Raw genomic sequence first — 12,165 nt, 5'->3', positions numbered from 1 at the left:
GGGGGACCAAAATCATAAGTGCAAAACTCGTGCATATTTGGTAGTGAATGTTATTCTTCCATCGTTGATGAGTAGTTTATTACAAGGAACTAACAACAATAGGTACCAAATTAGTTAGTTGAGGTAAGGAAAAATCATGCAATGATTTTGACATGTATGTTAACAGCATTTGACAAATGTACATTGGAATGAATCGCTACAGAAATAAGTTGGCTCATACTTCCGTGTTTAATGCCTGAATTGTGATGCCTAGACGTCATTATGATGATTGAATCCAATTTTTTGACGCTAATACGGGGGATAGAAAATACCAACTTTCTAAAGTTAGATGAGTGTTTCACTGTCATTTTCTGAACTTAGAATCAGAATTTGACCAGTCCAGCAAAGGGCGAGGGCACATGGAGGGCCAACAAAGTGGACCCAAATGATTGCCCAAATCACGCAACACAACAAACTTGTAGCAAGCTCATGCGTGGGGGTCTTGCCTATTTTGCCTGACCACTTGGTAAAGTTGGAAGACGATGTCTAATCTTTCCCCAATTCGCCTAGGGTCCATTGGCTTTAGGTTTATTCTCTTTTTTTGATAAAAGCCAATACAATTACGTGTGATCAACCGAATCACATTTGTTTTTTTTTAAGAAAAGGATGAATTGGATTTTGATCATTTAGAATCGGAAAATATATTATATTATATACAACAAAACATAAATCCAAAGAGAATTCAGGATCATACATTATATGAACTCCACCACCAAAAGTGAATTTATAAGATAAATTGAGAGTTGATTTTTTGTGAAGATAGTCTTCTCATAATAGAAATTCTCTCTACAAAAAAATCAGGAAAAACAAAAATGTTTAATTTTGTCAAAAATTGTTTTGAAATTTGAAAAAATTTAAACCGTTAGATAATTTTATAACATTGTAACATTGTAAGTAAATTTTGATACGGTTAGACATCTTCAAATATACTGATTTTTTTTTTTTTTTTTTTTCTAAAAATGATCTATATTGTGGAGAGAACATCTCCATCAAAAACCAGTTTCTAATTCATTGTTTTTCATAATAGAGTTTTTTTAGAATTCATATAAGTAGAGTTCATATAACAGACATATTATGATTATATTGATAATAGTTATTATAAGTTAGTGAATAAGAAATTATTATCTTCACTTGGGAAATTAATGACGTGAAAATATCTATATGATTTGATTTCCGAGCTTTGAACATAAAATATCTTCTACTTTAAATAAAATTCCTCTAGCTACAATATCAGTTTTCACTTTTGCCCATTTTATCTTTCATTTATTTGAAGTATTGTTCGAATCAATAGAATGTAATAAGCTATATCTTAGGAAGGTACAAAAGTAATTTAGTTATCACTTTCCATCGATAGGACATTTCCTTTCCAATTTTATCTTCTTTTGTTTTCAAAAATTACAATCCTTTCAAAATCCAATAGTGTTAATTTGAATTGAAGTAAAGATATATATGTCACTTTAATCCAATCAAACTTTTCAACAAAACACATTGCCCAATATATGTCACTTCGTTGGAAAAGTGATTTTTTTTTTCAAATATTTTTTTTTTCCAATTATGCCTTTCCTCGTTTCATTAATTTATAATATCCAAAACACAAAAATCGAGTAAATTCAATTAAAGATAATGGTGGATCAATAATTTACAATTATATTAATAAGGAAGTATGTGTGTGTGTGTGTGTGTGTTTTTTTTTTTATGAAGTATAAATTTTTATTAATAATGATAATGAGTTTTATAATTAATTAAAACAAGCGTGGAACAAACTGCGCCGCAAGTCATTTTTGAATTATAAATTCTATCATTCTAAATACAAACTCGTTAGGACCAACTGCCATTACGTTCATAACTTTCAGCAATCTTTCAAGAGCTCAATAGACTGTTGTGCTAAGAAATCGAAAGTGTCAAAACTGAACAAAATAAAACAATGTTGGTTAACCCTATAAATATCCTCGTATTTCTCAATCTTCATTGTCGTTGCTCTATTAGCTGCTTCTCCCACCTCAAAGACTCAATTTCCAAACCCTACAAACGGAAATGCTCTAATTACATAAACACATAAACATACACATGTTTTCCCTCAGACTAACTGTAGATAGATCAATACATCCGTAGACCGAAGTATCGATCTACTCTCAATCGGATCAATGAAAAAATTGACAGGAGTCTCTTTCTTCACTTGTACCCCAGTCCTCCAAAATACATCACATAAAATTTCTGACATGATCATGTCGATATTTAAAATTTGAAAAATGTCTACAATGTGTTGTATGGTCTCCGAAAACACTTAGTCTACTCTTTTTGCAAACAAGGCATAAACCACCATCAGAGTACAAATAAATCATGAGACGGTACCGGAGAATAGAATGATACTCTACCAACGACATACGCTATCCAAATCCCTTTATCGGAATAATAAATAGAAAATCATTTGCATGTTATGATTGCAAACATCCAATAATGAACTTTTTTGACGAGCAAATAAAACAAATTCCCTCTCATGACTAGCAACAGTCTTACTATATAATGCTTCCGCCAAAACTTTTTGTGGTTTTGAAGGGACGGTAGCATTTACAGCCAGAAAATTGAGGTCAAAATTGGGTAGACAGAGACTCAATACACTGTTAGCAACATCAAAAATCTCATATAAAGGCACTGGACCACAACTCCTAAAAATGTGGTTCTGGATCTCAGAAACCTGATAATGAGAGGCCATAAAAACAAAAGTAGAGACATTAGTTGCACAATAAATACTTAATCTACCAAGACGTAATGGAAGTGTTGATAAACGCCACTATAAATTATTTTTTTGTTTTTTTTAAATCAAAAATATATTTATTGATATGAAAAATAAATAAAACAAACGATTTAGAGGTCAAACGCGCTATAAATTTTGTCGCTAGCCCCTTCTGAATAGCAAAACCAATTCTCCTAAACACATATTTGTAAAAATTAAAATGAAATTGAAAATACTGGAAATGGAAATAAATGTTTATTACTAGGCAGCTTATTATTCAAGTTGAAACATGAAAGTGTTTACTTTTAACATTTATTTAATAATAGGGATTAACAAATAAATTAAAATAAATTAGACTTATGAAAGAAAAAATAATCTATTTATCAAAAAAAAAAAAAAAGGATTCACGCTCCACAAATGGCTAGTTTTATTAATAAAGGTTGTGAAATATTTCATTCTTAATAAAGGTTTATTAACGTTGTAATTTGCCCATGTGAAGGAAAAAAATTCTGAAGAGCAAACTCTGATGATCTCCACCCTTAAAAATTGCTTCAGGCTGATCACATTGATTCAGGAACCCCAATAGCACTGTATATCATTATAGACTTATAGTTAGCAAAAAAAAAAAAAAAAAATAAGAATTTAGCAATCCAAAAAAAAAAAATATAATAAAAAAAAATATATAGGAATTTAGCAATCATAATCATAGTAAGTGGAGCCGTGCACATAAATTAGATATGCCAACAGACTTTGGCAGATTATTCTGAAGGTAGCAGACGAACGCTGGTCTCCAGCCTGGAGGTAGCTATATAATAATTGAGGGAAAGAAAAGGAGTAAATAAATTAACAATGCAACTTGCGCTGAAAGCCTGAAACGAGATTATATTATTTATTTATATATTTTTGAATAAAGTAGAAATTTGAAAATATTAAAGCAGGGAAGTAAAAGATTTCACGTGGCCTAATGATTTCACGCCACGAAAAAAAGAGACCGGTTCCTATATAACCGGGTACAGATATTGATTTCTGTACCACACATATATATCTCGTATCTCGGCGCACACACACACATCTCGGAGCATACACACAGATATCGAGGCACACACATCTCGAATTTGGATCAACAGCGAGATAATACGGTTACAGAGATAATCTCTGTACCCGGTTGTAGAGATCTCGAGTCCCAAAAAAATTCAGAAAAATTGGTCACTCAATCTGCTAATAAAAACTCATACAACTGAGTGAGAGGATAGTAGTCTAGAGTTTTAGACATCCTTAACTCGGTTCCGCCCCGAACACAATAAAATGACCAACATTAAGGATGTTTTTGCCGGAATGTCAGATTCCTCCGGCAAATTTTGTAAAAAGAAGAAATTCTTGTTCATCATTCTTTCAGCCATCCTTCTTGTAGGTGCTATAATTGGTGTTGTGGCTGGGGTTGCGTCGCGCAAAAAATCCAATGACACCCTTTCCCATGCCATACTAAAATCCGCATGTAGCAACACTAGATACCCAGAGTTGTGTTACTCAGCAATTGCAAGTGTACCAGGTGTGGCAGCTAAAATATCCACTCAAAAGGATGTTATAGAGGCATCACTCAATCTCACAATCACAGCAGTGGAACATAACTACTTCACTATAAAGAAGATTATAAAGACTCGAAAGGCTTTAACCAAGCGAGAAAAAACAGCTCTTCATGACTGTCTAGAAATGATCGATGAAACACTTGATGAAATCCGTGACACTGAAGACGAGCTAGACGATTACCCGAAGAAGAAATCCTTAAACCAATACGCAGAAGATCTAAAGACACTAGTGAGTGGTGCAATGACCAACCAAGATTCTTGTCTTGATGGTTTCTCATACGAGAAAGCTGATAAAGAAGTGCGTAAGTTACTGATAGCAGGGCAAGTGCATGTGTACCACATGCTTAGTAATGCACTTGCTATGATATGTAACATGACCAATACAGATATGTTCAATCAGCGTTCCGTTTCAGGCAGAAATCTTGTCGAGGAGGAGGATGTTAATAAAATTGATAGTGATGGATTTCCAAAGTGGTTATCCGCTGGAGACAGACGACTATTACAAGCTCCCAATGTGCAGCCTAATGTCGTTGTAGCAGCTGATGGGAGTGGAAATTATAGGACGGTAGCAGCAGCGGTGGCAGCGGCACCAGAGAAGAGTAGTACTAGATATATAATTAGGATCAAGGCTGGGACATATAGGGAAAATGTGGAGATCCCAAAGAAGAAGACTAATATCATGTTCATGGGTGATGGGAGGAGGAACACTATTATTACTGGGAGTAGGAATGTTGTGGATGGGAGCACTACTTTCAAGTCTGCCACCGTTGGTCAGTATCTCTTATCTTCTTTCTAGTTCATTCATTTACCATTTCATTCTTATCTTAATACCATGTTTTCACTTAAATTTTGACATAATTGAAAATAGACAAAACGCAAAGCAAGACTGCCAGTATACTTTAGGCCTGGATCTAACAGTCTGCTTTTGTGCACTCACTCATTGATTAATAATTAAATGGGATCTTATTTGCGTTTGATCATCAAACTGGCGGGGGGAAATGCAAATTAAATAATGCAGTCTCTACTCTATACATTGAATGGAAAACACATGCATCTCAGGGAGCGGTTTGAGTTTTGGCCCAATTCATAATCATGATAATGTAACAGCTAAACTGCTATAGTGTTAGATTTATTAGCTGTGAAAATGGTGTGAGGTGGGCATATCAATATTGTCTTCTGTAAGGAAATTCTAATTTACGGAATTGGATTGGTTAATCAAATTCCATCATTTCCATGTTTGGGAACCAAGGTCAAATTAATCAATCTAATGGCTATGTTGCATTTTGAATGGTAGACTTGCAACTAGTGAATCCTAGTGGAATTCGTTGTGAGTTTATGACCGACTTTGATGAAAATGATAGTTTATGTTTTGCCTGACCTGTTGCACAATTAGACAGGCAAAGATTTGAAACATAAAGATAAAGTTGTTTTCCTTTGAATTATAAAATGGATGATACTATTATGAGATAACCCTGTCTTAATCATTATAATCAGGTATAAAAGTTTTCCAGATTTTCTGTTTGTCTTGTTTACTTTTATGAGTTTTCGCATCTTTACTTGATGCTCTTTCTGTCTTTCCTGCTAGACCATCACTATCATTTTGCTTCTCCGACTTTTCCCCACCTACATTCACTTGTAGAGACGTAGAGTCACCATCTTTGATTTTCTTGTTCTTTTGCAACCAACAAATTTAATTATGCTGCCATGTATGGATACTATCATACTACTATCTAGAAAAGCAGATTTGATTGCACCTGTAAAACTCAATTTTCAACTAAAATGCTTATCTGCAAATGCAGCTGCGGTTGGTGAGCGGTTCTTGGCTCGAGATATTACATTCGAGAACACTGCAGGGCCTTCAAAGCATCAGGCAGTGGCACTTCGAGTGGGCTCTGATTTATCCGCATTCTACCAATGCGACATGCTAGCTTACCAAGATACACTCTATGTACATTCACTCCGTCAGTTCTATGTAAAATGCATTGTAGCTGGGACGGTAGACTTTATCTTTGGAAATGCAGCAGCGGTGTTGCAAGATTGTGATCTCCATGCACGTCGACCAAATTCTGGCCAGAGAAACATGTTTACAGCCCAAGGGAGAGATGACCCTAACCAGAACACTGGCATTGTAATTCAAAAATGTCGAATTGGTGCAACATCTGATTTGTTGCCGGTCATTAGTAGCTTCCCTAGTTTTCTTGGAAGACCATGGAAGGAATACTCGAGGACAATTGTGATGCAATCATCGATAAGTAACGTCATTAATCCAGCAGGTTGGTATGAATGGAATGGTAATTTCGCGTTAAATACATTGTACTACGCAGAGTACCAGAACACTGGTGCGGGGCAGGAACTGCAAACAGGGTAAAATGGAGAGGTTACAGGGTTCTCACAAATGCAGCTGATGTTCAACCTTTCACTGTTGGGAGGTTTATTCAAGGGAGCAGCTGGTTGGGTTCAACCGGCTTTCCATTTTCACTTGGTCTTTGATCAAATTTATTTGTAGCCCTTTAACTAATAGCTGTGACGTACGTGTTATCCAGGTGTACGTACTTCTAATTGTTGTGAGGTGAGCGTTTTGTATTGTTTAGCGGTTTTCAGTACCTCCTTATTTTTATTTTCAAAATAAAAACCCACGAAACTTTTCAAAACTAAAAACCCACGTTCTCTTCCTCATCAAAAACCACTCCAAATCTTCCTCAAGTCTTTCTCAATAAAAGCAAACAGAAAATTGGGTATAGTTCCACAGCTGCAAATTTTTTAACTTAATAGAAAATAGCAAAAAAAAAATTCGTTTTTCCTCTATTAAAATTGAAATTTGATATCTGTCTCAAATTTCAGACTGAATTTTACAATTTTGATCTCTTTTATTAGTCCCACCTAGAGAAGGAATTACTAAAAAAAAAAAACTACGAACTAAATCAGTTATCAAAAGAGTAGTAGATTAATCAAAATAACTAAAATTCATCCTAAATCTATAAAATTCCAATTAAAAGTGAGATGAATTTCTGGGAGACCAAAACAATGTGAAAACATCAACTTCAAAAACGGAAAAAAAAATATTTATTACAACTAATTTCAATACAGCTTTAGCAATTTAAAATGCATCTCTGATAATTTTGAATAACATGTTTAAGTTTTGTTTGATGTAATTCAAATTGTGAAATTGTGAAATGATAAATGATTTTTTTTATAAGACAATTGTATTATTTGATTGCAGTACATCTTGGAGCAATACACACACACCCTTGCCTGATGAGTGGCCTCGATTGACGCGCACACGTACAGCCTACGCACAATAGATTTTCGTAGGGATGTCCAAACGAGTACCCAACCCGGCCCGAACCCGATTTTTTGGGTTTTGAACGGGTATTGGGTTACCCGGGCCCGGCCCTATTCTTTTCGGGTCGAGTTCGGGTTTGGGTATTTGTTGGATACATGTGACCAAACCCTATCCTAACCCTATATTTCGGGTACCCATCGGGCTCGGGTTCGGGTTTCGGTATGGTAAAACCCAAATATATGAAATAAAAATAATATTAAATCTCTTCATCGTGAACGTCATTTTCGGTTATTAGATCTCAAGATCTCGAAAAAAATATCTTTTCATCTAATTAATCAAAAGTCATCTTCTTTTATTGGATTTGATCTGTTTAAACTTTAACATCGTAAAACCCACCCAACAAATCATCAAAGATTCAAAACACACGCGGATTGCATTTTTGAAAAGCAAAAAGAAGACAAAAAGTAGGCAAAAAAAAGCAAAGCAATTTCAAGACAATAACTCAATAAGATTGATGATTTTTTTGGGAGTTTCGACTTCTTGTGGTGGTGTGAATCCGGCATGTTGATTTGATGATAAGATTGATGGCTTTTTGGGAGTTTCGGTTTTGTGGTGGTGTGAATCCGACTGTTGATTTGCTTTCGGCCTTGGTGACCACATTTAGAAAAAGAGATATTTGAGGAGTTCTTGCCGCAAATTTTACAGTGAATGCAAACTTAAGAAGACTATCAAACCCACCAATCTCTTTATCATGAATGTGTGATTGGGTTGTCTTGTTTTTGGGGAGTTGTTGGAGGAAGGGAAGAGAAAGAGTAGTAAAGAATGCGGTCAAAGATAATTTGTCTTGAAGACCAAAAGTAAATAAGAATGAAGCAAAAGACCAAAAGTTTGTTGAAGATAAATAGATAATAAATGAAAATATAGTTGTTGGGAATTATGGTCCGGTTCGGGTTCGTGTTTTGGTCGGGCATTTTACCCTATATAAACCGGGTTTTGGGTTCGGTCCGGTCGGATATGGTTTCGCTTTTTAACCCTTTTAACGGGTTTAGGGCCAAATTATCGGGTCGGGTTTTGGTTGGTCCGGGTTTAGATAGTGTGACCAAACCCGACTCTATGTATTTCGGTTTGGGTTCGGGTTCGGGTTTTGTCGGGCTCGGGTAGGGTTCGGTGCGGGTTTTTTTTTTCGGATTTTGGGCGGGTTTCGGGCAGAATGGACATCCTTAGATTTTCGTATTATTTATTTGTAGAAGAAATTGGCAGTTACGAATGAAATAGTAAAAATGAGAAATAAGAAGTTTTAAAAATAGTTAATACACCTAAAAAGTGACGTGTTGTTAAGATTGGAGTAGAACAGTTGGGTTTTGAAAACCACTTAAGTATACACTTAAGTGGTCTGCGCGTGTTGTTTGAGATAAAACTCTTGGTTTTTAGCTAGACGATATGGCGGGGTCGTTTGGGGACTCTCTTAGGCGATATGGCGGGGTTGTTTGGACTTAAAAAATTCGGTTTATTTGTCACGATGTTCATTTTAAAAATTAACTTCTACTTAATCAACCCAAACTCGAACTCAAACTCGAAATGACTTTATCAAGTTTGGGCAAACTCGAACTCAAGTTTAATCAACCCAATCTTCCACCCAAACTCCAAAAAAATATCAAGTTTGAAATCATCAAGTTTAATCAACCCAATCAAATTTAATCAACCTAATCAAGTTTAATCAACCCAACCAAGTTTGAGTATATATTCAAACGGGACACGACTCGAATTGGGTGAAGTCGCCAACTTCAGTTCTCATTGTTGAGTCACAACTCAACACTCGAAGTATGAACACAACAAAAAACTCGAAGTTTTTTTTTTTTTTTTGGGTTCAGTCTCGCGAGAGAGATGATACCGGCTAAAAAGATTTGAAAAAAATAGGAGCCGACATGCGTTGAGGTGGGGGTGTAGTAGGCTATTGTTGTTGGACTTAGTTGTCGGACTTTGGGCCAGAGACTGCCCAATGCAATTTGATGAGTGCCCGATTAAATCACCAAAAACAAAATACCAACTAAAAATACAAGTCAAAGTGATTGCTGAAGGCATGAGAACCCATTTTTTATTTTTTTTTATTTTTTTTTCCGATAATCTGCATGAGAACACATTTAAGAGGTATGGTTTTTGGTTTTACTATCAAAATTTGAGAGTGAGCTGGGGGCGTACATTAGCCCCATTGGTCCCCACCGGTCAAAGACGTGCCAATAGTGATTCAAATTTGGCCGTACTAAATAGCATGCCCATGTGCCACACAAAACATATTCACTGAATGCTGAGCCTTCGGTCCACATTATCTTATATATATACAATTATACATTACCCACCTACTACTGTAATGACATCATGTCCTCATCAGCTATTCCTCAGAAAAAATATGGTCCTCGTATACAAGTTTGTAGCCGTTGTCGAGAATATGCTTGGGTATATCAAGACTCCTGAGGGTATCAAAGTTAAAAACTGAAATGTTGAACGCATTAGTAGATACTTAGGTGTTTTTTTTTTCCCCGATAACCGATACTTAGGTGTTGGGTACACTGCTGAGTTGAGCTAGTTCTTTACTTCATTTTAGCCCGCTTTTACTTTCTTCTGTTTGTTCGAACTACGTAATTCGTATAGAAGGAAACTGGGCATCTTAATTCAGATGCTAGATACCAAGGAGATTACCAAAATTTGTAACCAACTCAAACTTTGTCTTTTCTATCGTTGTTTTGAATTTTTATGCCCACATGCACACTAATAGTTTCATTAAGAAATTTCTTTTGTTGTTTGCGTCGGTGCACCTCTGATTAACTTGTTATTATAAACATTCAATCCGCCCGTTGTATGGCTCTTTTCTGATGGCCAACTCATCTAGCCTGATACCAAACCTAACATTCTGCATGTACTATTTAAACCTACATTTTTAACATTCATACATGTTGTCATTTTAAAATTGGATATTCACTTTCTGAAAAATACCTATTGTATTCCTGTTACACTCCGGTCTTCAACAAAACCGAAAAAAATATTTGTTCATGACTCTTCGATTATTGAATTATGAAAAACACAACTAACTTTAAAAAATATCATCATTTAATTATTTTAAACATTTTGAAATCAATTAAATTTTTATAGTTAAAACAAATTCTTTTCATTACAAAATTTACAAATAAGATTAATATATAAACTTTCTCAAACAACTATTCAACTATAATTACAACCGAAAATACATAACAACTTTTATTTGAACCCTATTACACCTTAAAGTGAAAACCAATTAATAATATTTCTTGAAACGTTAATGCAAGCTACATGCAGCAATAAACATTCTTCAACACTAGTCCTGTCAAGATTTATTAACTATATTCATTTTATGAACACACTCGATAAATGTATATACAAATCGGATCAACATTATAAACTAATGTTGGTATAGATAGTCTTTAAAATACAAATCACGCGTATACATATATACATATAATTAATAAAACTTAGTTTCCACCGAGACGCTTTAACTTTCAACTAGTAATACAACATCCGTAAGTACAATAATTAAAGCATATAGTTTCTTTATTGAGACACCTTAATTTCCAAATCAACAATAATAAGATAGTTAGTTTTTCCACTCGAGGTGTATTAACTTCAAATTGTATTGATTTAGGCATGATCACAGAGTGGGTCATACTTGCATAAATAATTAATTCAACCCACTACACCCTTCTACAAAACCATTGTGAGTGCAAATAAATTATAATAAAACAAACATATCATACGCATAATTCCAATCATCTCACCAAACCAACAAGAACAATCTCTATGACCAATTTCACACCATAATCAAACATTTGTTATGGATTAATGTACACTTTGACATATTATTATAATTATTATTTAGAATTTCTTCAAGTGTCCCTAGAATCGCATCATCTCTATGTTTTATCTAAGTTCCTATCTACCACAATCGCTCCTCTATATCGAACCGAATATGCACATCCGCATACCTCTATCACATAATCACATAATGGAACCACATCGGCGTAGTTACTCTAAGCGGGATGTCTCATACATGGTAACCCCCATGTGGCCGCCAAAACTATGTAAGTAAACTTTTATTAAGCATAAAATATCACAAGTCTCATATTGAATTGGCGACGAGATAAATAAAGTTATCATTTGGCTACAAGGGCCTCCAAGTTCCCTTGAAACAAAATCACATTCTCTTCATAAGGGTTAATCATATAATCAAATGAGTTGCGGTAGTTAGAACTATGATTTTCGTTACGTAAATTATTCAAATATCTTACAATTATATCTCATAATTGTTCCATACTCTATCACGTGCCAAATAAAATTATTGCACTAAACTACAATTTTTTGAAAATATCCACAAATGCTACAATACATCTTAATAACATCTCACAAATATAATAATGGAACATTTACTTATGTTCTTATTTTTCAAAAATGTCACATTTAATGAATGCGGACCAAAAAATACTACATCACATATC

The 12,165-nt window shown here is 34.6% G+C and overlaps 1 protein-coding gene across 1 annotated transcript; it reads left to right on the top strand.

The window, feature by feature from the left end:
• Nucleotides 1-3,977: 3,977 nt before the first annotated feature.
• On the top strand, nt 3,978-7,017 carry LOC147473484 (pectinesterase-like). Its single transcript, XM_086587384.1, is given in 3 exon segments — nt 3,978-5,129; nt 6,159-6,698; nt 6,701-7,017. Coding segments are annotated over 3 exon segments (1,740 nt in total). The 5' UTR covers nt 3,978-4,078; the 3' UTR covers nt 6,850-7,017.
• The last annotated feature ends 5,148 nt before the right edge of the window (nt 7,018-12,165 follow it).

This window comes from Coptis chinensis, unplaced genomic scaffold (assembly GCF_015680905.1).
Source record: "Coptis chinensis isolate HL-2020 unplaced genomic scaffold, ASM1568090v1 utg2490_pilon_pilon, whole genome shotgun sequence".
NCBI lineage: Eukaryota > Viridiplantae > Streptophyta > Magnoliopsida > Ranunculales > Ranunculaceae > Coptis > Coptis chinensis.
Note: the sequence above shows the minus strand (reverse complement) of the source record. Positions and strands in the feature narration are given on the sequence as shown.